This window comes from Maniola jurtina, chromosome 13 (genome assembly GCF_905333055.1).
Source record: "Maniola jurtina chromosome 13, ilManJurt1.1, whole genome shotgun sequence".
Lineage (NCBI taxonomy): Eukaryota > Metazoa > Arthropoda > Insecta > Lepidoptera > Nymphalidae > Maniola > Maniola jurtina.
Window position 1 is genome coordinate 4,284,569 of NC_060041.1, and position 27,760 is coordinate 4,312,328.

The following is a 27,760-nucleotide window of genomic DNA, read 5'->3' on the forward strand; positions in this document are numbered from 1 at the left end:
GTATACCCTTTCAAACAAAAAAAAAATTTTCCAAATCGGTCCAGGGGTCTTTGAGTAATCGGGGAACATACATAAAAAATAAAAAAAAAAATAAAAAAAAAAGATCCCGACGAATTGAGAACCTCCTCCTTTTTTGGAAGTCGGTTAATAACTAAGAATCGCTACTTGAAACTATTTTCAAGAATTTGCTCCGAACGAAACGGGGTTGGGTCAGCGAATTAAATACTTTTTTTTGCATTGTCTTTACTATAGGTACGTACTTGAAATTTTCAACAGATGTTTCGCTGCCATACTTTTCCAACAGTTCCGGAAAACTGATAAACTCATTTGAATTATCGAATGTTACTATTTTAGGCTTGAAGTCTAGTCCTTGTAATGCTGCTACGACATCCTTTACTTTATCGTTCTGACAAAATATCACTTTTGGTGCGTTGAATTTAAAAGTGTCTCTGAGTTCATCTGAAAAAATATTCCCTCTAAAAATATGGTAACCTATAGGTACCTAATTTATTATTATTTCTTCCTACAATTCGTTGGAGATACAAAGAAGATTGCCTGTAAATAGGAGATAAGAGGCGAATTCTTGAATAAGTTGAAGACGTTGCTGTATTCGTGGAACTTGTGGAACAATCTAAGGGTTACAGCTGAAAAATTTGCTCTGTATGCTATAGTTAAAATGTGTTTAGGAACCAATAATTAGTAATAACTAGGTATATCTAGTAGGCTCCATATTGCTGGAGGGTGTTCCACACAACGCTTCATTGTAATAATTATTGTACTCTTCTTTTTAACCCCCGACCCAAATAGAGGGGTGTTATAAGTTTGACGTGTGTATCTGTCTGTGGCATCGTAGCTCCTAAACTAGTGAACCGATTTTAATTTAGTTTTTTTTTTTGTTGTTTGAAATATGGCTTGATCGAGAGTGTTCTTAGCTATAATCCAAGAAAATCAGTTCAGCCGTTTGAAAGTTATCAGCTCTTTTCTAGTTACTGTAACCTTCACTTGTCGGGGGTGTTATAAATTTTTAATTTACACTTGTTATGTCAAACTTCAACAGCCATGACTTCTACGACAACTGTAAATTGTTTGGGCTGTCCATGAACTTAGTACTTCTATAGATCTTTTAAATCCTTCAGAGAAACTCCAAACATAGCTCATGGCTGGTCGATAATTACATAGATCGAAAATAAATCAATACTCACTCACTCCCAAAGTCATATCAATTCCCGCGACGCTCATTCCCAGATAAAAAGCCGCGTACATCGGTATTGTTAGATGGATATGATTTGGTGCCATTAAGAGTACCACATCGTCTTGTCGAAATCCAAGTTTTCTGAACGCATTGGCACATTGTACGGATCTTTTTAACGCTGATGCAAAGTTTTCTGTTTCGCCCGTAGCTCCATCAATCTATAATATCATGACACCAAATGTGAGTAGATAATATAGATTATTAGGTAAGGTATGAATATTAATGTCAGTTGATATAATTGCCGCGATATCTAGAATAAGTCTGATAATAAGTTAAAACAAACAATAAGACATATCTAACAATAAACAATAAGTACATACATTAATATTAATTTAAAGTGCGCTTTAGGGTTCCGTGCCTCAAAAGGAATATAGGATCCCTTAATAGCAACACTTTATGTCCGTCCGTCTGTCCGTCTGTCTGTCGTGTCTGTCAAGAAAATCTATAGGCTTACTTCCCTTTAATCTGGATTCTAAAATCATGAAAGCAGGTAGATAGGTCTTATAGCAAAAGTAAAGGAAAAAATCCAAAAACCAAGAATTTGCTATTAAATCAGAAAAAAATGTGTTAACGAAAAAATTTATGTACTAAATCACATTCATATGGTGCGTCCGTCATTAACTTGTACTGTTTTACATAAAAATATCAACACGACGGACAGACGGACAACGAAGTGATCCTATAAGAGTTCCGTTTTTCCTTTTGAGATAAATCGCAGAAACCTTCTCGGAGAAACGCGTAAGCGACGCAATTTGCCCGGTGTTTAAGAACTTCTGGAGTTAAGGTTTTCACTCGTGTCATGATTTCCAGTTCGCGGTAGCAAGGTTCGAAGGGCCCTATATAGTGCTACTATTACGCATTTCACCGCGAAACTCCTTGTTTCGCTTTTTAGTCAGTCAAGGAAAAATAGGATAGTATACATACTTGTAGAATGAAGTCTGGAGCGTCTTTGAATCCCCGTAGAGTCAGCTTGCCAAGATGATACCTATCGCCTGGTATACCTGACTCAGCGACCACCCTCGAAGATATCTCGCTCATGTACCAGTGTACAGCATCTGATCTGTGGTGCCAGCGTGTCATTTTTCCTGGAATTTATTTTTGAAGTCTTCCTGAAACTGAATTGAAATAAAAAAAATTAAATACTTCAAAAATTGCGGAACTGGCGAGATTTCAACGCGCATCGTTTGTGTTCAGAAGTTCCATTTTCATGAAATTTCTAGCATAAGTTTTTTGTGTTCAATAAATTATAAATAAACTTTTCTTGAGTCTATTTTGAATCTGTGCAATTTTCTTTTCAATACGTTCAGTGTTTTTCGCGAGCTGCGCAAAAACAAATTCATTGAGTCGATTCAATGAATAGATTCTTTAATAAATTATGCCTTCATGGTGATTCAACACAAAATTAGAGGAGGTAGAGGACAAAACTTCTCAACAAACAAGAGCAAATCCACAAAATAAAGATATCACTCGCATATTATAGTGCAATAGTTTAGAATTTAGATAAGCGGAGTATGTAATACCTAACTACCATCCCTAAGAACAGTATCAGATACCAATTTTAAAATTAACCGTTAATTTCGACTAAATATTATTACGATTAGTAATGATAAGGTACAAGAATAATAATAAAATCAGTTGTTCTATTTATGGAATTCAATATCATTAATTTCCCATACCTATATGCCATAATTATAAATCCTTTCGCTATACATTTGTTAAAGTCATACACACTACATTATATTGTTGTAACTTGAATTATAAAGAAGAAACATAGAAATTACCCTGTGAACTCCGAGCCAAGAATTTTTTATGTTTTTTTTTTAAATTACTATTTCTATTTACTTACCTACTTACAAACACAGGACCGTAAGAACAACGGGTAGGTATCCTATTAAACAACAGCTGTAAAATACTTGTACCTTTATATGGATAGGTAATCTTCACAAAAATGGTAGGCACTTCTTTTATGGTAATATATCAGTTATGTTGCGCTATATACTATGTTGAATTACTCTGTAAGACTGAGCAAATTAATAGTTTGCACACACAAGGTCGAAAAATATCTCGTGCTGATTATGCTATGAACATTAATAATACTGTAATATATTGTTGTGTACTTATTGTATAAACAAATCTTTTAATATATTATATGCCTGATAACGATAGTGAGACACTCGATTTATTAAATTACACAACAAGATAAAGTTCTCTAACTAATAAAATTATGTGAGATTAATAGGGCTCCGTACGTTTTGAGTACGGAACGCTAAAAAGAAAAGAAAAAAACCGGCCAAGTGCGAGTCGGACCCGCGCACCGAGGGTTTCGTACTCGGGTATTTTTTTCGACATTTTGCAGGATAAATCAAAAACTATTATGCACAAGTGTAAATTAAAAAAAAATTATAACACCCCCGACAAGTGAAGGTTACAGTAACTAGAAAAGAGCTGATAACTTTCAAACGGCTGAACCGATTTTCTTGGATTATAGCTAAGAACACTCTCGATCAAGCGACCTTTCAAACAAAAACACTAAATTAAAATCGGTTCATCAGTTTAGGAGCTACGATGCCACAGACAGATACACAGATACACAGATACACAGACACACAGATACACACGTCAAACTTATAACTCCCCTCTTTTTGGGTCGGGGGTTAAATTCTGTTTTAGGATGGTACGGAAACGGTAACAGAAAGGAAATAGGAAAGTTTTAGATTTTTCTCTTAGGTAGGTATATCGGAGTTTTATGCTATCGAGAAAGCTGAGAGTGATTTTATTTAGCGCTTTTAGAAACTCTACAATGCGAAGAGTGTCACTTGTTGTTATGACCTTCTCTGGTTTTGAGACTTGATAAATTTATTATACAAAGGTAAAGTTAAACAACACTAAAACCCGACTCCGCCAACTAGATAGCGATAGAATAGATAACATAGTAAAATAGTTTTTCTGTCATTTTCGGTGTATTTTAAAATTGTACTATATTTATGAAGTTTTCGCTCTTTCATTAATTGATGTCCCACTCGATACAATAGCAAAAAATAAAGTTTGGTGGCCTCCACTTTTTTGGATGTAACATCCGCCAGGTTACATAGAGGCCGTATAGTAGCATCTCTGTCTATCCCGGATCAATTAATTTACACCGTATGGAACCATGACGAATCTAACTTGAACTGGATGCTAGTTTATAAAGTCATTCTCTCTTAAGAGTTTTAGCCCATTCTTTTAATTTCATCCTGTCCACCTTCGATGTTGATGTCGTAGGAAACTCTTTTATGAAAATCACACCACCCCTTAACTGTTTCGAGTCCGCTAGTGATTCTGAAAATAAGATGACAAAAAGTTTAGTTTTTTTTTTTTTTTGTACCAGAAAGTTGTAACAATAAAAATAAAAATAAAGAAAAAGTGGACAGGGAAGCACTTATCTATACCAGTGACCCTTGGCAGTGCGAGAGGTTGTAAAGGGAGTAGAATAGGTACAATATTTTAATCATTTCGAGTCACTCAATGTTTCTGCAAATGATATATCACGCATAATAATAAAATTAGTCTACATTCAACTATTACTTTACTACCTGCTGACAATTTATTAATTTTGCTTACACTGTTTGCTTGAATATGTTTAAATGCAAAGTGCTGTTCCTGTCGTGTTTTAAAAAAGCTGAACTATGCCAAAAATATTGCTCATTTTAGGGAATTATAGTTTCAAGGGCTCTCCAAAAACCTTATTTATTTTAGTTTATATATTATTTTAAATAAAAAAAATTAATGTTTAAAAATTTATTTTATTTTATTTTTTAAAATTTATTTTATTTTATTTTTTAAAATTTATTTTATTATATTAAATTAAAAAATTAATAATATAATTATATATATTTTATTTTTAATTACTTGTTGTTAAATTAAGTATATCCTCTGGCTTGCTGGATTTAAATTTAAATCCAACATTATATTTTAATCTTTTAGATAATTAGGTACAAGGTTTTTCTTATCGTTAGGTCTATCAGTGAATTAACTAGGTAGGTACAGTTGAGAATGTTTATTTTACCTTTGACTAAATCCTTTATTTCTTGTGCTGTGACATTGTGTCCGTCTCGAAGTATAACCAGTGCGACAGGCAAATCCCCACACTCAGCGTCGGCTATACCGGTCACGACTACATCTAACACTCCCGGGTGTTTTACTATCACGGACTCTATTTCCACTGGTGAAACCTGGAATAAAATCTCATTGAAAGCTACTGAATAACCGTAAACCTTAATTAAATTTAGTATTATGGTTACCTGATGGTTCTTAAATTTGAGTAGCATTTTGATGCGGTCATAGAAATAGTAATTGTGATATTCATCTCTATATAATATATCCCCAGATTTGAACCATCCATCTTCATCGAAAGCCGCTTTTGTCATTTCAGGGTTATTATTATAACCCTGAAATAAATAGATAAACGTTTTGGTTAAATCGTTGGTACGAAAATAAATTAATCTTGTACAGGCTTAAAGGTCTTCATGCACATGCTTTATCTAAATCTAACGACCAATACTGTAATGATCGAACGATCAAAATCACAAGTAGCATTGTTTATTACCTGAAATACAGTTGGACCAATAATCCGCAGTTCCCCGGGTACGTTTGGTTTATTTATTACTTCATTAGTTGTAGGGTCTACAAGCTAAAACAAAATCATTCATATTCATTTTGACCAGACATTATCTAGAACACAGTGGAATTTTTGATTATAAAATTGAAATCACGAAACATATAAGGAATATTGAATTTCATTTCATACCTACAGTAAAAAGAAAAGTCCTGAATGACTATCTGACTGTATCATCAATGCTTGGTCCAAAATTTTGGATCTAGAAAGCTGAAATTTTGTACAAAGGTTTGTCTTAATAATGTCGATGAGGAACAAGCCTAGATATTCGAAATTACCAGCAAAGCCGCGAACAGTCGCTATTTACAAATAAAGTCATAGATAGAAAGGCAGTGATGATTTTTTATTAGAAGTACTTACTTTATACTGTAAATGTGGCATTGGCATACCAACTGAACCGGTTGGAGCATAAGATGAATCCAAAACTGTGCCTGTCGCTTCCGTCAAACCATAAACTATACCTATATGCAGGTTTGGATTTAACTTCTGAAACACAGTCAATTTTTAAAATATTATGCCAAAAACATCTATAAAGTAATTAACTATGTCTTTGACAATATCTTGACATTTTGACTAAGTATATTAGATTTATAGATAGATAGATAGATAAAAACTTTATTTCACACAAAACATGAAGTAACAAAACAAAAGGAAGGAACAGAAAAAAATTAAAAATAATTGTATGTAAAGGCGTTCTTATTGCTTAGAGCAATCTCCATCAGACAACCTTTGGTGAAAGGACCTTTATTTTGATAAATACCCGATATTGCAATTTAGAACTATACCTAGTGTCTTATAATGATGGAACTACTACTAACTTCTTACCTGCACCTCTTCAACGAGCTCTTTGGCTACTACACTTCCACCTACTAAGATGTACTGCAAAGAAGAGAAATCACACTTTTCCCGATAACCAGGTTTCAGCAAAGTTCTCAAAAACGTTGGGCTCATGTTTGTGAAATCCGGCTGAAAATAACATTGCATCAAAATATCTTTAAAATCTTGGATCAAGATACATCAATTTTATCACGACTTTAAGAGTTAAGTATACATGCAATTCAACAGTTTCAGTAGTATCTTGAAAAATAACAGTTACAATATAATTTTATTAATATAATAACCGTCCAATGGTTTTAATAACTATATAATGACTAATTAATTAAAAAGTGATGTAAATTCTGATCAGGTTATAACTTCTAATGAATTATATTTAAAAAGATAAAACAAATTAACTGAACCTATATAGCATTCATTTTGAATAAATAAAATAAATACGTCGCCGGCAGTAGTTATTAATAAAAATTAATTTGTAGAAATATTTATATCATAAATGAATATTAACCCTGTATTTATTGATCAAGTAGTAGACGTGTTCTGGAGTCGTTGGAGATGACGTTTGCAGTCGCGTGAATCTCAATATAGGCCCCATTATAAACACAAAAGTTGATGATAACCATTGTATGGGAGATACAACTAAGGCCAGGTTCACTGGTGTTGGGAATTTGGTATGGGCGGTCCTGTAAAACAGAAATGACTTCTGAATCAATTAATTGATTAAAAAATGCATCATTCACTAGATAAGAATCTCCAATGCCAATAACTGATCTTCTATAATCATTAGTATTTACAAGCTCTAGTTAACAGCTCTAGTTACCTTACATTTTATGATTCATATTATTCAAATTAATATTTTAAGAAGTCAACTATAAATAACAGAAAGAAAATGGCATGGGAAATGTGAAGTTTTTGTACAATTACTACATTACATTATAAATGGAAAGCTCATCATTATATTCTTATGATTCAGTATGGCTGTTTTTGGAAATCCGGTAGAGCCGCTGGTGGTCACTAAAAAGGCATGTGTTTCTTCAGGATCAAACTCGGCTGGTCTGAAATAATCGAAAATAAGTTTCGAGTTATCTTTATAGGAACTGTAATTATGTTTTTTTAAATGAAAATATTATAATAAAACTTAAAGCTTAAAGCTAATATTAACTGTAATAATTATTAATCTGTTTCTTTATCTTAATATAATATTATAATTAATAGTTAATACTAACTTAAAGTCTTCTGTGGTCGTATCGCCACCATACACGTCCAGGAACTTCAAAAAACTTAAGCAATCCTCGTTTTCATCAAATGCTATAATTTGAGCGGACATATTTAACAAATTTAATGCCTGTTGAACGGTTTGAGCCTTTGAACCTTGACAAAACACTATTTTGGGGACACAACACTTGAAAGTATCACGAAGCTCATCTGCAATATAGAAAATTAAATACATGCCTACTTAATTAAAAATCTTTATCATTGTATCAGTAAAGCATCAATATTATATTTCATTCATTTCATTACATTATTTCTCAGACCGGGGCGCATTTAGAACCCTCGTACTTAATATGTATTTATTTATCTAACAAAAAGTGTACAGTGGTATCCATTTTGAATAAAGGCTTTGACTTCGACTTAGGTAACTATATGAGATTGTATTATATCAAAAAGGTACACTTACTAACTCCTAAAGTCATATCTACTCCAGCAACCTTAATCCCGAGGAACAAAGCAGCGTACATTGGTATGACTAGGTTGATGTGGTTCGGTGCCATTATGACTATTACATCTTGGTAATTTAGCCCCAGTTTTTTGAAGGCTGTTGCGCACTGTACAGATCGTTTGAGTGCTGATTTGAATGTATCTTTCTCATCAGTCGCTCCGTCTATCTAATAATACAGAAATCACGCAAATATTAAAAAAAAATTAGCACTGTCATCAGATACTTCTTAAAGTTTAACTGATCTACCATTACCATATCGAAGAAAAAATAATTAAGAAGATACAGTATGCAATTAGTGTCTGACAATAATTAATTTTAGTGTTTACGTGTACTAGGTATATATTATATCTATATCTTTTTACCTGCAATATGTGATCTGGAGCATCTTTCAAACTGCGAAATAATATTTTCCCCAGGTGATATCTAGCGCTCGGCATTCCATCTTCAGCTACGATTTTGTAAGTCAGCTCTTGGACAAACCAAAACACTGCATGTGATGGCGGATTATTCATTTTTGCTAAAATAGTTTCGGTAATATTATTTATGTTTAATTTAAATTATAAAAACAATATTTTTTTGGTTCGTGTGATTTATTTGTAGCTTTCAGAAAGGTTTTTATATTTTTATTTATATATAAAATAACCACAACTTCTACTTACAATTAATACTGTTACCAATAACTGCTTAAAAATTTACTGAGGAGTTTTTATTAAAAAAAAAAAAGATTTTTAGAAACAGATCCACCAAGGAAGAATATTACAATGTGTAGACTAGAGACATACATTCCACGACAATATTCTGTACTTCTTATCTTTCGTTTGCTTACTCAAAATTTTAGTTTGTTTTGTTCAAGCCTTACCGTATCTAGAACTTCCTACTACTTCTTCAAGTATTGAAGTAGCAATTATTATTGTTATACACTCACCAACTTCGAGATTTTTTGAATCTACTTCAATTAATATCAAAACTACGAGTATCTTCAAATATGTACGTGCTTATAATAACAGGTACCTGCGAGAGTATATACACATGTAGGTAAGGTGAAAAATTATTATACTATGTATTTCTTACTATCTTTTATACATATTTGCAGAACTTGTGTAAAATAAAACAATAAACGGTTTCATATTTCAAAGCTTTATTTTTAAGTAGGCTTATAATACTAGCTGTTCCCACGACTATGTGGGCGTGAAAACTAGGTACGTCTTTTCAAATCATTTTTTTATTTGTACGATATTTTTTTGAGATGAAATTTAAAGTAATCTATGGTACCCATGACCAGGATACGGGCTAATTTAGTGCCAAATTTCGTTGAGATCGGATCAGCGATTGGGACGTGAAAAGACATCAGACAGCTGATATTTCCGCATACTATAATATCTATTGAAGCATCACATAAACTGACGTACTTACACAAGTACTTTATTTTTATCTTTACAATGATACTGCAATTAGAGAATCAAATAAAAGAAGAACTGCATCATACAGGAAGTAACCAGAACGCTAGCAAAAACTTAACGTTATTATTATACTACCTTACACAATCCAATGCCAATAACCATTTGCCTTATCTTGTAGTTTTAGTGATTTAGAATTTTTCAAGCCCGCATTGTATAGCGTGCAAAACTCAAACGCTCCACCTAAGACGTGGCATTGATTTCGAGTGACCTATTTATGGAACGTTCGTTGACCTCTAGCGTCAGTCAGATGTTTTATTTGCAATATATTGTAAACTTTTGAAAACTTTTCGTAGTTTTTTATGGTACATCTCATCATAAATTTTATTTATCAGTACCTGTCAATCACCTGTTTTCGTTTTTGCTAGCGTTCTGGTTACACCCTGTATATATTATGTTAATAGAATTGTTTTAAACACTGTTTTTATTCTCTGTTGAGAACCTTGGCCCATTCTTTTAATTTCGTCCTGTCCACCTTCGATGATGACGTCGTAGGAAACTCCTTTACGAATATCACACCACCTCTTAATTGTTTTGAGTCACTCAGTGATTCTGGAAGCAAAAATAACTGGCATATTACACTAGCTGATGCCCGCGACTTCGTTCGCGTGGATGTAGGTTTTTGAATAACTCTTTGATTTTCCGGGATAAAAAGTAGCCTATGTGCTAATCCAGGGTATTATCTATCTCCATTCTAAATTTCAGACCAATCCGTCCAGTAGTTTTTGCGTGAAGGAGTAACAAACATACACACACACACACACATACAAACTTTCGCCTTTATAATATTAGTGTGATAGTGTGATTATATTGCATTTGAATGTTACTCCACTGTAATTAAATCTATAGCTGCAGAGACCTGGTTGGTTTGATGCATAATATAGACTACTCTATTCGCTCAGCGTGATTTTTATAATGTACTAGAACCTAAATTTAAGTTTTTAGTTTTGTTAAAAGATTTTCTTAGACAGGTTGAATTAAAGAAATTCAAACTTGTAGAAAGTCTTCGGCTTCGTTTTTACCTTTAACTAAATCCTTTATTTCTTGTGCCGTAACATTGTGCCCATTTCGGAGCATAACCAGTGCAACAGGCAGATCACCACACTCAGCATCTGGTATACCAGTTACAGCTACATCTAACACCCCCGGATGTTTTATTATCACAGACTCTATTTCTACTGGTGAAATCTGGAATGAAATTTTATTTAGGGCTACTGAATAATTGTGAAGAAAACTTATAAGCATTTCAATATTAAAGTTACCTGATAGTTCATATATTTGAGCAGCATTTTCATGCGATCGAAGAAATAGTAATTGTGATATTCATCTCTATAATGTATGTCTCCAGATTTCAACCATCCGTCTTCATCAAAAGCAGCTGCTGTCATCTCAGGGTTATTATAATAGCCCTGTAATTAAAATATTTACTTTTTAATTCTCTTTCAGAGGAGTTCGCTTGGTAACATTTTTCACCTACGATAATAACTAAGTGCTGTAAGTATTAACAAAAATGACATTTAGAAGGATAATATACGTAATATCGAAAATGGACTTCTGAATACTACCTATATCGTTTATTTGGTGCGTTTTATCATTAATACCTGGAATACTGTGGGACCTTTAACACGTAGTTCCCCGGGTACGTTAGGTTTATTTATTACTTCATTAGTGGTAAGATCTACAAGCTGAAAGAAAATTATATAAAATATCAATGTATAATTTAATTTTTGATTACATTTTGTCAGGATATTACCAAGTCAAATTAATTAATCATGTGAAATAGATCGATTTAGATTGATTTCAAAATGATGTTATACTATTTGCATTGTAATGGATTAATTAATAAAAATACAACATAATTAATAACAATACAAATTAAGAATATGTGATAATAATATGTTATAAATGTAATTTGCTTACTTTATATTGAAACAGTGGTATCGGTGCACCAACTGAACCAAGTGGAGAATAGCAGGAATCGAGAATAAAGCCCGATGCTTCAGTTAAACCGTAAAATATTTTAATATGCGATTTTGGTATTATTTTCTAAAAAACAAAAATAATAAGAATTAATTAGCTTGTATAAACAAGATGTAACTTGTATGTATTGATGTCATGATAGGTTATACATACGAGTATATTGTACTTGCCTGAACTTCTTTAATGAGTTCTTTAGATACTACACTTCCACCTACGTTGATGTACTGAAGAGAAGAGAGATCACACTTCTCCCGATGAGCAAGATTTAAAAGCATTGTCAAGGAATTAGGGCCAATATTTGTGATATCTGGCTGAAATTAACAATGAAATACAATTAATATTATTATACAAATGCATCTTTATTGCTTGGATTAACTAAAGTGAGATTCAATATTTTATTCTATAATATTTTCAACTTCATTAGCGACTATTTAGTCGTCATCATCATCGCGTGCCTTCTTTGAAACGAAGTTGGGCAGTCATCGTGAAAGCTGGCGCTTCTATTAACTTTGGGTAACTAAGCCATGTCCTGTCCTATTTAGTCAGATAATAATAACGTTTACCTTATATTTATTGATGATGAAATAGGTGTGTTCTGGGGTCGTCGGGGATGACGTTTGCAGTCGCGTGAATCTCGATATAGGTCCCATTATAAACACAAATGTTGATGATAACCATTGTATGGGAGATACAACTAAGACCAGGTTCACTGGTGTTGGGAACTTGGTATGGGAGGTCCTATAAAAAAATAATGACTTTTTAGTTGTTAAAAATATGCATCAAACTAAGGGTTTCTATATAATCAGGCTACTGCAGTCAATTATATTTACAACAAATTAAATAAGGTAGCTATTTGTAGTAGATTAATATTGTGCAATTGTTCCAAAAAGGGGGTGTTATAAGTTTGACGTGTGTATCTGTCTGTGGCATCGTAGCTCCTAAACTAATAAACCGATTTTAATTTAGTTTTTTTTTGTTTGAAAGGTGGCTTGATCGAGAATGTTCTTAGCTATAATCCAAGAAAATCGGTTCAGCCGTTTGAAAGTTATCAGCTCTTTTCTAGTTACTGTAACCTTCACTTGTCGGGGGTGTTATTTTATAATTTACACTTGAGAGGGATCTACCCTGTCATAGAGAAAATAAGGACATTAAATCTTTGAAAAGTTGGCATATTTGCAATTAATTACACGCACTGCGCAATAATACAAGTAGGAATTTGATTAAAAGCATGAGTAATAATATTGTGCGATACTACATTAAAAGTGGAAAGCTCATCATAACGTTTTTGTGACTCAGTATGGCTGTTTTTGGTAGTCCGGTAGTGCCGCTGGTTGTCATTAAAAAGGCATGAGTTTCCACAGGGTCGAACTCAGCTGGTCTGGAATAATAGAAGAAAATTTAACTATCTATGGAAATCAGATTGAAGCTTTTGATACCAGCTTTGTTAATGTTAATACACATAATAAAATTATTAATATTCATAATTATAAAAAAGAGGAGGAACTCAATCCAAAACATTTTTTTTTTCACTGCATTTCTATTCACTACCCTAACTAACAGATATTAAATTAAAATCCGTTTCAGTTGATATCAAAAGATAAAACATATTTATTTAGTTCTTACTTAAAGTCTTCTGGCGAAGTATTGCCACCATACACATCCAGAAACTTCGAAAAAGACATACAATCCTCGTTTTCATCAAATGATATAATTTGAACGGACATATTTAACAAATTTAATGCCTGTTCAACAGTTTTAACTTTCGAACTTTGGCAAAATATTATTTTAGGGACACAACACTTGAATGTATCTTGAAGCTCATCTGAAATACGAAAAATAATTTTATAAAAGATATAAAATTTTGTAAAGATATCCTCTCATTTATTTACAAATCTCATTCAAAACATATTTAAAAAAATATGTACAAAAATTAAAACATTAGAAACAACACTAAAGTATAATTAAATAGGTATCTTTATTATTTTTATAAGCAAATTGGATCATTTTTTTACACACAGGATATTGTATTATCAAAAAGATACACTTACTAACTCTTAAGGTCATATCTACTCCAGCAACCTGAATCCCGAGGAACAAGGCAGCGTACATTGGTATGACTAGGTTGATGTGGTTTGGTGCCATTATGACTTTTACATCTTGGTACTTTAGCCCCAGTTTTCTGAAGGCTGTTGCACATTTTACGGATCGATCGAGTGCTGATTTGAATGTATCTTTCTCATCTGTTGCTCCATCTATCTGATGGTTGAGAAATCCCTTTATTATTAAAAAAAAGCATTGTCGAAAGATATTAATCGTAATTTTACAGTATTACCCTAGTTACCAGTTGGCTATATAACAGGGACGTAAAGGATTTTAAGAGTGCCCTCCATGGTTGCACCAAGTTAAGCGTGAGAGTAATATGCTATTTGCAATCAATATTTACGGGCGGAATATATATTCAAGATTGAGATTCGTATGTGTGAAAAATGCGAATCAACTTTTGGCATTACAATACTTTTTTGTAAACCAATTATTATTTTTAACAAATTAAAGCCATTTAAAATTATTATTAGGTAGAGTTGTTTTGCAATTTTGTTGTTTCTTAGATGGTTTATTTACGCACAAAGTTGCCTCAAAAGACTATAAATGGAGATGACCCAAGGACAAGGTGGATATAAATATAAATTAAACATATTTAATATAAGGGGCATAGACAATAATCAAACATAATAGAATAATAAACGTATGTACTGTACTTACTACGTTTGTATAGAGAAACGTGCTTCTCTGTGTGTTTGTATAGAAGTACAAAGTGTATCAATAAGTGTAGTATACAATTGCTTTAGTGTCTGCCAGCTTTATTTTATTGTTTACTAGCGACCCGCCCCGGCTTCGCACGGGTGTTCCGGAGTAAAATATAGCCTATACGGATCTAAGTAATGGTAAAAGAAATTTTGAAATCGGTCCAGTAGTTTTTGAGCCTATTCAATACAAACATACAAAAATACAAAAATACAAAGGTTTCCTCTTTATAATATTAGTATAGAATGTAGGTTCTATAATAAAATAGTAGCAGTACCTGCAATATATGAGCTGGAGCATCTTTCAAACTGCGTAGTAATATTTTTCCCAGGTGATATCTGTCGCTCGGTATACCGCTTTCAGCTACGATTTTGTAAGTCAGCTCTTGAATAAACCAAAACACTGCATCTGATGTTGGGCGATTCATTTTTGCTAAAATAGTATTGTTAATATACTTATTATATATCACAGTTTGTGTGTACACGCAGTTATTCATGCGATAACTACTGGACGGATTTGCCTGTAGAATGAAGATAGCTTATACCCTGACTTAATACAAAGTTTACTTTTTGTTTCGAAAAATTAGAGTTCCCGTGGCGTTAAAAATCCTGTATCCACGCAGACGAAGTCGCGGATACCATCTAGTGACTTAAATTACATTAAATTTTTTTTTTCACTTTGCAGCACTTTTTGAAACTCACACAATATAATTATTATTAAGTAGCTGGGTATTTATGGGTCTCAAATTGAAATTCAATATATTTTTATTCAATTAGAATTTTACAAGTACTTTTGAATCGTCAAAAGCATCTTTTTTTGAATTTTATACATATAAAAAACTCTTATTAAAGAATACTAATAACTTGACCATATAATATATCATACCTACCTCAAAGATTGCAGCCGCTGCAATGATTAAAAGAATCAACGTATGATTTTTTATTCGTAGTCGTTTGCTAATCATACAACAGTATGTGCAATACTATAATAATAGACACGTACCTATATCTCCTATCTTTTATCTACGTAGTTAATTACAAAATTAGTGTGCAACAAAACAATAAACTGTTACTTACATAATATTTTGGAGCTTTATTTTTGTGCGGTTGATACCGAAATTTGCTTGTCATGATAAACTGCACTAACTGTTAATACTTTTTTATTTCTTTATGACAATGCAGTTTGTGAATTGTTGATACTATCTTATCTTATATTACTTACATGCTATATGTATGTATATTATTTTATCTGTGATAGTGGGGTCATCTTGGACCATAGGCCATAGGCCATAATATTATATTTAAATACTTTCTTAGGGGACCACTGCTCTAGAATAGAATAGAATAGATTTTTATTCAACTAAACTTTAACAAGTGCTTTTGAATCGTCAAATAATTTACCACTGGTTCGGAATGCCGTTCCTACCGAGAAGAACCAGCAAGAAACTCGGCGGTTGCTCTTTTCAATTGTTCAATTTACAATAATATTCCATACTATACAAGCAATTGCAGCCCCGCGCATTGCTGGAGTGAGTCAAATCCATGCTTTTTTATCATTTACATAATCTTCGATATTGTAATTATGCTTTTGCCAGGAGCATACTTTTAATGGATTTTTTAAACTTTTGTAAAGGCTCTTTTCTTTTAAGAAAATATTGACATAGTTACATGTTTGTGTCAAGGGTGAACTTTAAAAACACCGGCCAAGTACGAGTCGTGCCTCGCTCTTTTAGGGTTCCGTGCATAGCTATGAACAACATATTTATCATTTCAGAAATATATTTTCACTAGCTGACGCCCGCGACTTCGTTCGCGTGGATTCAGGTTTTTCGAAATCCCGTGGGAACTCTTTGGTTTTCTGGGATAAAAAGTAGCCTGTGTGCTAATCCAGGATATTATCTATCTTCATTCCGAATTTCAGCCAAATCCGTTCAGTAGTTTTTGCGTGAAGGAGTAACAAACATACACACACACACACACATACAAACTTTCGCTTTTATAATATTAGTGTGATAGTGTGATTTCTGAGCTATTTAGTCATTGCAACAAACCGCGAAAGAAACCCCCAAAAAAAGTTCCTTCGTTTTGATCACAGCTTACAAACTTCTATATTATGAGTTTTCGTTTTTAGTATTTGTTGTTGAAACGCAGTGTATGGTATACCTATATATGTAATATATATCAATATTTCATATTTCTTAGCGCGAAGTGTGATGTGAAAGAATATCTGTTTGTTGGTTTGTTGAATTATCCGTCAAACACGTCCCAACGGAGCAACGGTAGGATATTTAAAGACCTGGAGAATGATACAGGCTACTTTTTATCTTGGTAGTTCTCGCGGGATTTTTAAAATCTGAATCCACGCGAACGAAGTCGCAGGCATCAGCTAGTTAATTCATTTTATAAGTGCATGTTTGCAGTTTGTGTAAAATAAAACAATAAATTACAGCTACACTGTTTAATTAACCTTTATTTCGTTTATTTTATACTTTATAATATAATGAGAAAATACAGTCGGGAATTGATAACTTGTTATTAACTATTTTTTAAAAGTCTCTTATTATTTCCAATTGCTTAACAACCAGTTACTCTCTCTTGAGCGTCTTGGCCCATTGCTTTAATTTCATCCTGTCCACCTTCGTTGTCGATGTCGTAGGAAACTCCTTCACAAATATCACACCACCCCTTAACTGTTTCGAGTCCGTCAGTGATTCTGAAAATAAGATGATAAAAAGTTTCATTGTAATATTTTGTTTGTGATATGCTTGCTAATGAATGTCTGCTGCTGTTAATACATCTATTAAAGTGATATGTTAAATTCATTAAGGACGATTTCAGCCTTTTATCTATTAAGTACGCTGATTTTGGCATGCGCTAAATACATTTCCTGCTTCAAAAAATCGAACGAGCATGCATCAACTCATTCCGGCGTCTTCATTTGAACTAGTGGGCAGTCAGTATACTATGGATTTCGACTAAGAAGTTACTTTTTAAAAGTTCACAATATATTGCAAATAAAACATCTGACTCATGCTAGAGGTCAACGAAAGGCGTGCCGTCGCAGGTGGGGCATTGACTCGAATTTTGCACACTGTACATTGCGAGTTTGAAAAATACTAAATCACTAAAACTACAAAATAAAGCAATTTATTTATTATAAGGTTATGGCGTCGGGTCGTGTTTAGGTAGTATTATAAGAATAACGCTAAGGTTTTGCTAGCGTTCTGGTTACACCCTGTGTATAGAACTTGTAAAGAAATCATAGAGTCCAACAGTTCTTAACCCCCGACCCAAAAAGAGGGGTGTTATAAGTTTGACGTGTGTATCTTTGTATCTGTCTGTGGCATCGTAGCTCTTACACTAATGAAACGATTTTAATTTAGTTTTTTTTTTGTTTGAAAGGTGGCTTGATAAAGAGTATTCTTAGCTATAATCTAAGAAAATCGGTTCAGCCGTTTGAAAGTTATCAGCTCTTTTCTAGTTACTGTAACCTTCACTTGTCGGGGGTGTTATAAATTTTTAATTTACACTTGTTTCAATTCAAAATAAGATGAATCCCTCATGGTTGCAATACCTTTAACCAAATCCTTTATTTCTTGCGCTGTAACATTGTGTCCGTCTCGAAGTATAACCAGTGCGACAGGCAAATCCCCACACTCAGCGTCGGCTATACCGGTCACGACTACATCTAACACTCCCGGGTGTTTTACTATCACGGACTCTATTTCCACTGGTGAAACCTGGAATTACATTTTATTAGGATATGCCTACTCATATTTTATCATCGCTAATTTCTATATCAATGTTTGCTATACACAAAAATACGTTGAATGTAACTCTTTCTACAACATTTTACTATTTAAAGTAAGTAAGTGTAGCTCCTTCAATGATTATGTTTTAGTTTATTTATGTATGGTATTTACAAAATAATTTATAAAAATATTTTTTTCACCTGATGGTTTCTATATTTTAGCAACATTTTGATGCGGTCATAGAAATAGTAGTTGTGATATTCATCTCTGTACAATATGTCTCCAGATTTTAACCATCCGTCTTCATCGAAAGCTTCTTTTGTCATCTCAGGGTTGTTGTAATAGCCCTGTTATAAAAATATACATCTATAATTGTTTAGATATCAAGTCAGTTCCCTCTCTCCATTCTAGCATCTTAAGACTTAAATAATCTTACCTGAAATACAGTAGGACCTTTTACTCGTATTTCCCCGGGTATGTTAGGTTTATTTATTACTTCATTACTGATGGGATCTACTAACTAGAAACAAAATAAATTGTTAAATTTAATTGAATAGATTTAGAAGAATCTGACTGAGTTAGATATCAACCTACAAACGTGTCGTTATCATCATCATGATCAACCCGTCACCGGCTCACTACTAAGCACAGGCCTCCTCTCAGAATGCGAAAGGTTTTGGCCATAGTCTGCCAGGCTGACCCAGAGATTTGCAGCCTTTACACTCCTTTGAGAACGTTATGGAGAGCTCTCAGGCATGCAGGTTTCCTCGCCATGTTTTCCTTCAGCGTTATGCTTGTTGTTGCCCTGAATCTCTGAATAGAAGGCTAAATCTTAACTAAAGCCTCATTAGGCTGTCATCGTACGTATATAATAACTAGAGGATGCCCGCAACTTGGTCCGCGTGGATTTTGGTTTTTAAAGATCCCATGGGAACTATTTGATTTTCTGGGATAAAAAGTTGCCTATGTCAATTGCAGGAACGCAAGCTACCTCGGTTCCTTTCATGCAAATCGGTTAAGCGGATGGGTATTTAGGAATCCCGTGGGAATTCTTTGATTTTCCGGGATAAAAAATAGCCTATGTCCATCCCCGGGATATAAGCTAACTTTGTACCAAATTTGGTCAACATCGGTTAAACTGTTGAGCCCTGAAAAGCGGACAGACAGACAGATAGACAAACAGACAGACAGACAGACAGACAGACAGACAAACAGACACACTTTCGCATTTATAATATTAGTATGGAGGAAGTATGGATATACAAGCTGCAAGAACAACTGCCTTCTGTATCTTACCCTTGATCCAACAGTTGTCGAAACTGATCGCAATAAGACCATGGACTGATACAACTACCGGTACAATAATCGCTGAGTCAACACTCCACATGTCGGTAATCTTGTGAGCCAAGTCCAAGTATTTCGATACTTTTTCCTTTTCTGCTTTCACTAGATTATCATCATGTGGAATAGTAACATCTACAATCATTGCTCGACGCGCTGACCGGTCAACTAGTACTATGGTCGATTGGCTACAATATACCTGTCAGTGATAACCGACCGATTCCAGTAAAGCAGGGTACTGCTATTTTCAAGAACTGACATTGGGTCATACCAGATATAGTACGGCATTTCAGTACATACTGCAGGCCATACTGAAGAGCAAGTTGTTGATGGATTATCTTGGCTACTTGATTATGTCTGTGCAAGTATTATACAAGTGATCATCATTATTGTGACAGCAGATAATACATTCATTATTGTGATAGTCTTCGAATAAAATTAATACTTACTTTACACTGTAAAACCGGCAGTGGTACACCGATTGAACCAAACGGAGAATAGCTGGAGTCCATAACGAAGCCTGTTACTTCAGTCATACCGTAACCTAACTTTATATGCGCTTTTTGCATTATTTTCTGAAAAACATCAACATTCATCTGAGTTATGGTTGACGTAATAATGTTATGGTTAATACTTGGTTAGTGTATTAATAAAAAAAAACAAAAGAAAAATAAACCGACTTCAAAAACCACAAACACCTTTTTTGAAGTCGGTTAAAAATGAACGTTTTCTTGGATACTACTGCATCGATTCTGAATCGGAACATAATCGTGACGAGGTAGGCGAAAGTACACGCGCTAGCGAAGCAACTCTCTGTATCTGTATTTTGTAACCTATTTGAATCTATAGCGCAAGCCGTGGGCGATGGTCCTAAGCTAGTGGGGCATAATCAAAATACTTGCCTGCATTTCTTGAAGGAGTTCTTTAGTCACGACACTGCCACCCACCAAGATGTACTCTAGAGAAGAGAAATCACACTTTTCCCGGTCACCAGGTTTCAGCAGCGTCGTTAGAAACGTGGGGCTCATAATTGTGAAATCCGGCTGAAAATGGCATAAAAATAAACAATACTAATTTAAAATGGATTAATCCCATCATTATCATCTCCTTAGCCAATGAGCGTCCACTGCTGGACATAGGTCTCGTGTAGGGACTTTCAGATATGACATTCTTGCCCCGTCTAGATCTCTGTGACTCGTTTGATACTATTCTCTGTTCACCTAGTGGGAGGTTTTCCAACGCTGCACTTTCCAGTTCGAGGGCGCCAATTTGCCGATAGAAATTGGGATCCCAAGGGGACCCCAATAACTATCGGTTTCTCGAACCATATGCTCTGCTCATTGCCACTTAATTTTCACAACCCGCTGAGCTACGTACTATGTCGGTACAGTATCTGATATACATAGCTCAGCGAAAAGTTCTTCATTTCTGATTTGATCACGTAGAGAAACTCCAAGCCTAGCTCTCTCCATCGCCCGCAGATTGACTCAAGCTTTCTTATCGACCATGTTAGATCCTCAGCTCATTACTGCCAACACGCATTATTCTAAGACTTTGTCTTCAAGCTTTCCGAAACCCGTCTAGCCAAGTTGGTTTTACCGTTTAACCTCTTTCTTGAAATTTGATTTTCCTAGCTGAATTGTGTATCCCTGTACACTGTACATACACATCTACACTGTGAATTATTTTAGTACATGACATAATATTGTAAATTCAACATCTGAATAGGGCAACCCGAGATTTTTGTAAGGTTTTATTTGAAGTTTTTTCTGTTTATATTTCTAATAACTTTTACAATTTAGGTACAAGACCAACAAGGAGTTATCTCACCCTGTATTTATTGATCAATGAATACACGTGCTCTGGAGTGATTGGGGATGAAGTCTGTAGACGAGTGAATCTCAATATAGGCCCCAATATAAACTGGAAAGCTGATGATACCCATTGTATAGGTGATACAAGTAATGCTAGCTTCACGGGCGTAGGGAATTTGGTGCGGTTGTTCCTGTAAAAAAGTAATAACTTCTTCATTATTAGAAGAAGAAAAAAACATCATCCACTAGCTACATAATATTTGTCTTCTTCCAAAGAGCTTTCTCAAATCTGAAGTGATCTTTTGATGTTACATCCTTCGTTAATATGTTTATATGTGTATGTGTTCGTAATATTATACAAACATTAAAGCCCTGTTAAATTAAGCTACTTCCTCAAAAACCAATCCTTTCGTTTGGAACCATATAACTAAGTTTGTTTGTAACTTGACTAATTGCTTGTTTTTCTAACTGTGCTAATTAGTTTTATTTTGCTTCTATTAACTGTAATTATTTCAGACTAGATGATGCCCGCAACTTCGCGTCGATTTAGGTTTTTTTTAAATCCCGTGGGAACTGTTTGATTTTCTGGGACACCAAATATAAATTTAAATTCATAGTTGCTGGAAAAACCAGCCATGACCAACAAGTGGTGGTGCGATATTTGCTTACATTAAAATTGGAAAGCCCATCATAACGTTCTTATGACTCAATATAGCTGTCTTTGGTAGTCCGGTAGAGCCACTGGTTGACACTAAAAAGGCATGAGTTTCCACAGGGTCGAACTCAGCTGGTCTGCAAATATCCAAACACTATAAGATTTCCTGTGATTTCATCTGTGTGATGTAATTTATAACTTAAAGATAGCATACCTAAGTACCTTTGTGAGTATGTAAAGGTTGCAGAAGTCAGGTTCGTTAACTTTAGATCAAAAAATTTATAACCCTAGTCATGGAGGATGAATGTTGACTTGTGCAACCTACTTTGCTTCTGTAGCCTTTTTAACCGCATGTCATGCAGACTTAGGAAAATTTATTTGATTCATTAAGTGTATTTTAACCTTACTTGAAATTTTCTACGGTCGTATCTGTGCCATACTCATCGAGAAGTTTCGATAAGCTCAAACAATCATCACCTTCATCAAATGATATAATGTGAGCGGTCATTTTAAGCTTACTCAATGCCTGTTGAACGGTTTGAACTTTTGAACTTTGACAGAAGATAATTTTTGGTACACAACATTGAAATGGGTCTTGAAGTTCATCTGTAATCAGATAGAGAGTTGAATAATAAAATTACTACTAATACTACTAGGGTAGAGTAGAGTAGAGTAGAATAGAATATAATACAATAGAGTAAAAATTTTGTTTAAATAAATTTTTACAAGTGTTTTTGAATTGTCAAAATAATTTACCACTAAGTATTAATTAATTATAACTAAATGCGAAAGTGTGTTTGTTTGTTGGTGTGTTGGTTTGTCACGCTTTTGTTATCTTAACATTATTGATTACATATTTTGTTAATTGATGCGTTTGGATTGATAAATAAATACACTTACTAACTCCTAAAGCTATATCTATTCCAGCAACCCTGAGACCGAGAAATAAGGCAGCGTATATTGGTATGACCAGATTAATGTGATTGGGTGCCAGTATCACTATAACATCTTGATACTTTAGTCCCAGGTTCCTAAAGGCTGTTGCACATCGTATAGATCGCTCGAGTGCTGATTTGAATGTATCTTTTTCACCAGTTGCTCCGTCTATCTGTAAATATTCTAAAATTCTAAAATATATTTATAGATATTCTAAAATGCAAGTGTTTGTAAAATTTAAAAGAAACTTAGCAGATTCAGATGGAAATTACAATAAATAGAAAACATCTTAATATTCATTTGTTACATAACAGACATTGATTGCGCAATTGGTCTCCTCGTCTCCAACTCGCATCGCTGGTAATATTATATTATGACATAAAATGCCCTCCGTCTTCCCCTTTATATACAAGTACACACTTTCAAATCAAGAGTATATTAAGCATAAGTACCTATTCAAGGCAAGCGAGCTAGTCGTGATGCTTTACAATTATTATTTTTAAACTAGCTGACGCCCGCGACTTCGTCCGCGTGGATTTAGGTTTTTCGAAATCCCGTGGAAACTCTTTGGTTTTCCGGGATAAAAAGTAGCCTATGTGCTAATCCAGGATCTTATCTATCTCCATTCCGAATTTCAGCCATATCCGTTCAGTAGTTTTTGCGTGAAGGAGTAACAAACATACACACACACACACACACACACACACACATACAAACTTTCGCCTTTATAATATTAGTGTGATGTGATGTGAAGAGTGTGATAACTTTTTTCTTTCTAGATCCTTGTACCTCAAAGAGATCATACTAAATGGTGGACTCTTCCCTGCTCCAAAAGACAGACAGGAACTAGAATAATAATATAATACCTACCTAGTATTATAGTATAGTTTAGTTTTAGAAGAATTATTGTGTGGTGTTGCATATCATTTGCATGTTTTTCCTGTATGTGGGAGGCCTTGCTATGCATAGCGCATGCTTGCACGTTGTACCATACAGAGATTTCCTAGTGTAGCGGATTAAGAGCAAAATAAGCTTGTAGTTTTTTGGTACACAAGTTTACCTGCAATATGTGATTGGGTGCATCTTTTAGACTGCGCAGTATTATTTTGCCAAGATGATATCTGTCGCTCGGTATACCGGTTTCAGCGACGATACTCGCAGTCAGCTCTTCAATATGCCAGAAAACTGCATCTGACACAGGATGAGCCATTTCTGTTAAATAAAAGTTGCAGTTTTTTACATACATATTTATGTCATAGACAAAGGGTAGGTATCTATTAATCTAATGATTAAAATAATATCATTACAAGTAAATAGTGGCCACTTTGGACAACGCATTTATCAATCGATTGCGAATTGTTAATCAACGTTGACCCAAGTGGTAACTGGATGGTTGAGATTTTTGAAAGGTTTGTTTGGCCTTTTTGCTTTTCCCATGCCTCGGAGAAGCCCGGTTGCGTATTTCCAGTTCCGTGTTCATTAGGAGGCAGTACTGCCTGGAAACACGCACGGATTTGTCGCGCTAACTGCCTTTACAAACTCGTGTTCAATTCAGGGTACCTCCAATCGCGCACGGGTTTGCAAGGTGTATGCGCTGTGATAAAGCGCCCAAAATCCGTGTTTATTTGAAGGCATTTTTGTAATAATGAATCGGCAAGAAATATATTTAATTTAATTTAATATTAATTATATTATATTTCATGATTTGAAATTCATCTTCCCCCTTCATGGCAAAGCATAGTTAGTGAATATTATATATTTGAAAGGGAAAGAAGGGGGGAGGAGACCCCCAATCATGCGACGTAGGTACGATCGACGGGGCTCCTTTTTCTGGGTGGTGTAAAAAGGAAATAACCACGAAGGGGATGGCGGGGTCTTACAGACCTTGTAAAGGCAGTTAGCGCGACAAACCCGTGCGTGTTTCCACGCAGTACTGCCTCCTAATGAACACGGAAACGGAAATACGCAGCCCGGTTGTTATTACTAACATCTGATAAAAACTGTAATAGTCTAAGAGTTTAAATATCGTTCTCTTAGTTGAGTTACATGCGAAAGGATCTCGATCCCACCGTATTATTATCTCAAGAAATGAGAAATGAAAAGGGATCACGACCCTCAGCAACGAGAAATACGGCAGAGAGAGAGAGAGAGAGAGAGAGAGAGAGAGAGAGAGAGAGAGATAAGTAGTTGATTTGAAGTGAAGCTTCGATGGAACCTAAATTAGGATACAAATTATTTGGACGTGGCTGACGGAATGAATTCGGCGATGCACCTCACTGGGCGACCAGCACGTATTGTTGTCCATAATATTATATATTATTATGCATGAGCGAGCTCAAGATATTATATAAAACACAAAAAACTTACCTACAGAATTCAAAACTTTTATGTTTAAGTCGGTATTCGTAACTATTCTAATATAACTGATGCACAAAACTTTTATTAATAGTAGGTAACCTAATAATTGGCTTATTTTTCGTTGTTAATTTTATTTTTATATATAGAAGTAGCGAGTAGGTAGGACCTAGTGGACCTACCACGATTGTGTAAGTAACTGAGTCGGAATGTAAACAATCAAACACTTGTTATAAATAATAAATTATCATGGAACGTAAGTACTCAGCGAGATAAATGACTCGATACTTAACTGCATCCTGCTATCCTACTATAGTTATTTAAAATGCAATGGGAGGTGGTCTGTGTGCAATGCAAAAGCGTGTTTGTTTGTCCGTCAAGCTTGCCGCAAAGAAGCAGCGGATCTTCGTGATTTTTGTATGGTTATACTTTAAAGTGATATAGAGGCTACTTTTAATCTCGGAACATTCTCTCGAGCTTCCTCAGCACGTTAAAAAAAATTGATGAACGCGGATGAAGCAGCGAACATCATCTAATAGCCAATAAATAATAATTATACTAATTTATTGAAAAGGTATTTAAAAATAATAATCTTTGCATAGGGCTGTAGCAATAAAGTTACCCTCTGTCTATTTCTGTCTGTGATTTTGAAATAACTATAAATTTCACATGAAGGTAGAGGATCAAAGCTACTTTTTGTCTCAAAAATTTATATTCAGGGCTTCTGCGTAAAAAATAATTAAAACTTAAAGCCACGCAAAGCCTCGGGGATCGGCTAATACTGAAATATAAATAGATATAAGTACCTAAACGTAGATAAATTCACTGAATCACTACCTACCCATAAAAATGGGAAATGTGTTTGCTTTGTAGGTTTGTCTTTCAATCACGTCGCAATGGAATAACATGTCGACGCGACGTGATTTTTTGCATGGGTACCATGCATTTTAAAGACTCGGAAAGTGATGTGGTCTAGGTACTTCAAAAAGCTCCCACGGGATTTGTAAAATCTAAATCCACGCGGACGAAGTTGCGGGCATCAGCTTGTTAAAAAATAATTTATCTTATAAGTACATGTTTGCAGAGTTTGTGTGAAAAAAACCAATATATCTATTTTATATCAACTATAATTAGAAAATGCATTTGATAAACCATTATGTATTATTATTTTTATCAGTGTGTTGTTATTTACAATTGCTTTATAACAAGTTATTCTCTCTTGAGCGTCTTGGCCCATTGCTTTAATTTCATCCTGTCCACCTTCGTAGCCGATGTCGTAGGAAACTCCTTCACAAATATCACACCACCCCTTAACTGTTTCGAGTCCGTTAGTGATTCTGGAAATAAGAAGTCTCGTTATACCTAGTCATTATAAGTACTTCTATTATTTCGTTTGTGAAATGCATGGACATAAGAATCAGCTTAGCTTATTACAGGTGATAATATATAACGCTACCTAATAAATTATTGTTGCTATTATTATACCTTTGTTAAACTCATATAATATAATGTTATATTAAATTGATTCAGGTGGATTTCAGACTAGCTCTTTTTGGAATCATTTAGTAAAGTAGGAGGACTTTGAAACAATGACCTTCTGTACTAAATATAGCACTCAAGCACAGAAATCATAGAGACCAAACGGTTTATTTAATTCTTGACAAAAGGTTTACCGGTCTTCATGGTGCTGATTTTATTAACCCCCGACCCAAAAAGAGGGGTGTTATAAGTTTGACGTGTGTATCTGTGTATCTGTCTGTGGCATCTAAACTAATGAACCGATTTTAATTTATTTTTTTGTTTGAAAAGTGGCTCGATCAAGAGTGTTCTCAGCTATATTCCAAGAAAATCGGTTCAGCCGTTTGAAAGTTATCAGCTCTTTTCTAGTTACTGTAACCTTCACTTGTCGGGGGTGTTATAAATTTTTAATTTACACTTGTTTCAATTTAAAATAAGATGAATCCCTCATGGTTGCAATACCTTTAACTAAATCTTTTATTTGTTACGCTGTAACATTGTGTCCGTCTCGAAGTATAACCAGTGCGACAGGCAAATCCCCACACTCAGCGTCGGCTATACCGGTCACGACTACATCTAACACTCCCGGGTGTTTTACTATCACGGACTCTATTTTCTACTGGTGAAACCTGGAATAAAATTTTATTAAGAAGTGCTTACTCATTTGCCATCTCTAATTTACTCTATACCA

At 34.3% G+C, this 27,760-nt stretch overlaps 4 protein-coding genes and 1 long non-coding RNA gene across 13 annotated transcripts in view; 1 reads left to right on the forward strand and 4 right to left on the reverse strand.

Moving 5' to 3' along the window:
- The window catches only part of LOC123871165 (luciferin 4-monooxygenase-like), a 15,748-nt gene extending 12,397 nt beyond the window's left edge, over nucleotides 1-3,351 (reverse strand). For 2 of the 6 annotated variants that reach the window (XM_045914793.1, XM_045914791.1), the window contains exons 1-4: nucleotides 3,099-3,351; nucleotides 2,177-2,367; nucleotides 1,203-1,410; nucleotides 261-459 (exon numbers count right to left, since the gene is read on the reverse strand). In XM_045914793.1, the coding sequence (XP_045770749.1) occupies nucleotides 261-459; nucleotides 1,203-1,410; nucleotides 2,177-2,332 (563 nt within the window). In that variant the 5' untranslated portion in view covers nucleotides 2,333-2,367; nucleotides 3,099-3,351. Of the gene's footprint in view, nucleotides 1-260; nucleotides 460-1,202; nucleotides 1,411-2,176; nucleotides 2,368-3,094 lie in introns of all 6 variants that reach the window. The other 4 variants (XM_045914797.1, XM_045914795.1, XM_045914792.1 and 1 more) reach the window with 4 other exon arrangements.
- LOC123871178 overlaps nucleotides 1-20,234 on the forward strand; it is a 27,746-nt gene extending 7,512 nt beyond the window's left edge. The window contains exons 3-4 of the long non-coding RNA XR_006797228.1: nucleotides 672-680; nucleotides 19,761-20,234. This is a non-coding gene — a long non-coding RNA (uncharacterized LOC123871178). The remainder of the gene's footprint in view (nucleotides 1-671; nucleotides 681-19,760) is intronic.
- Nucleotides 3,916-9,439, reverse strand: LOC123871168 (luciferin 4-monooxygenase-like). 2 transcript variants are annotated; one of them, XM_045914802.1, is made up of 12 exons: nucleotides 9,320-9,439; nucleotides 8,823-8,977; nucleotides 8,419-8,626; nucleotides 7,967-8,165; nucleotides 7,673-7,795; nucleotides 7,249-7,423; nucleotides 6,732-6,872; nucleotides 6,267-6,392; nucleotides 5,838-5,921; nucleotides 5,533-5,679; nucleotides 5,298-5,463; nucleotides 3,916-4,570 (listed from the first exon to the last, which is right to left on the reverse strand). In XM_045914802.1, the coding sequence occupies exons 2-12, from the start codon at nucleotides 8,970-8,972 to the stop codon at nucleotides 4,443-4,445; spliced, it is 1,647 nt and encodes a 548-aa protein (XP_045770758.1). In that variant the 5' UTR covers nucleotides 8,973-8,977; nucleotides 9,320-9,439; the 3' UTR covers nucleotides 3,916-4,442. The 2 variants fall into 2 exon arrangements, with proteins under 2 accessions (XP_045770758.1, XP_045770759.1); XM_045914803.1 differs by lacking the exon at nucleotides 9,320-9,439 and adding an exon at nucleotides 9,120-9,238.
- LOC123871176 (luciferin 4-monooxygenase-like) lies at nucleotides 9,582-15,884 on the reverse strand. The gene is made up of 13 exons (XM_045914815.1): nucleotides 15,776-15,884; nucleotides 14,977-15,131; nucleotides 13,946-14,153; nucleotides 13,521-13,719; nucleotides 13,153-13,275; nucleotides 12,461-12,635; nucleotides 12,068-12,208; nucleotides 11,838-11,963; nucleotides 11,519-11,602; nucleotides 11,180-11,326; nucleotides 10,940-11,105; nucleotides 10,311-10,469; nucleotides 9,582-9,948 (listed from the first exon to the last, which is right to left on the reverse strand). The coding sequence occupies exons 2-12, from the start codon at nucleotides 15,124-15,126 to the stop codon at nucleotides 10,342-10,344; spliced, it is 1,647 nt and encodes a 548-aa protein (XP_045770771.1). The 5' UTR covers nucleotides 15,127-15,131; nucleotides 15,776-15,884; the 3' UTR covers nucleotides 9,582-9,948; nucleotides 10,311-10,341.
- LOC123871166 (luciferin 4-monooxygenase-like) lies at nucleotides 11,091-25,760 on the reverse strand. 3 transcript variants are annotated; one of them, XM_045914798.1, is made up of 14 exons: nucleotides 25,564-25,760; nucleotides 24,257-24,408; nucleotides 23,161-23,368; nucleotides 22,668-22,866; nucleotides 22,275-22,397; nucleotides 21,622-21,796; nucleotides 20,694-20,834; nucleotides 20,241-20,366; nucleotides 18,887-18,970; nucleotides 18,651-18,797; nucleotides 18,273-18,438; nucleotides 17,278-17,411; nucleotides 17,167-17,186; nucleotides 11,091-11,125 (listed from the first exon to the last, which is right to left on the reverse strand). In XM_045914798.1, the coding sequence occupies exons 2-12, from the start codon at nucleotides 24,404-24,406 to the stop codon at nucleotides 17,284-17,286; spliced, it is 1,647 nt and encodes a 548-aa protein (XP_045770754.1). In that variant the 5' UTR covers nucleotides 24,407-24,408; nucleotides 25,564-25,760; the 3' UTR covers nucleotides 11,091-11,125; nucleotides 17,167-17,186; nucleotides 17,278-17,283. The 3 variants fall into 3 exon arrangements, with proteins under 3 accessions (XP_045770754.1, XP_045770756.1, XP_045770755.1); XM_045914800.1 differs by lacking the exon at nucleotides 25,564-25,760 and having other exon boundaries at nucleotides 24,257-24,409; XM_045914799.1 differs by lacking the exons at nucleotides 11,091-11,125; nucleotides 17,167-17,186 and having other exon boundaries at nucleotides 17,273-17,411.
- Nucleotides 25,761-27,760: the final 2,000 nt, after the last annotated feature.

Coding starts and splice junctions, on each gene's coding strand:
- LOC123871168 (XM_045914802.1), bottom strand. CDS start 8,972: ATGAATAATCCGCCATCACATGCAGTGTTTTGGTTTGTCCAAGAGCTG. Junction 8,627..8,822: donor CTCCAGATCACATATTGCAG/GTAAAAAGATAT, acceptor CTGTATTATTAG/ATAGACGGAGCGACTGATGA. Junction 5,680..5,837: donor TTGGTCCAACTGTATTTCAG/GTAATAAACAAT, acceptor TATTTATTTCAG/GGTTATAATAATAACCCTGA.
- LOC123871176 (XM_045914815.1), bottom strand. CDS start 15,126: ATGAATCGCCCAACATCAGATGCAGTGTTTTGGTTTATTCAAGAGCTG. Junction 13,720..13,945: donor AGATATGACCTTAAGAGTTA/GTAAGTGTATCT, acceptor TTCGTATTTCAG/ATGAGCTTCAAGATACATTC. Junction 11,603..11,837: donor TACCACTGTTTCAATATAAA/GTAAGCAAATTA, acceptor ATTTTCTTTCAG/CTTGTAGATCTTACCACTAA.
- LOC123871166 (XM_045914798.1), bottom strand. CDS start 24,406: ATGGCTCATCCTGTGTCAGATGCAGTTTTCTGGCATATTGAAGAGCTG. Junction 18,439..18,650: donor TAAAATATAGAAACCATCAG/GTGAAAAAAATA, acceptor ATGTAATTCCAG/GTTTCACCAGTGGAAATAGA. Junction 17,412..18,272: donor AATAAAGGATTTGGTTAAAG/GTATTGCAACCA, acceptor TCTTATTTTCAG/AATCACTGACGGACTCGAAA.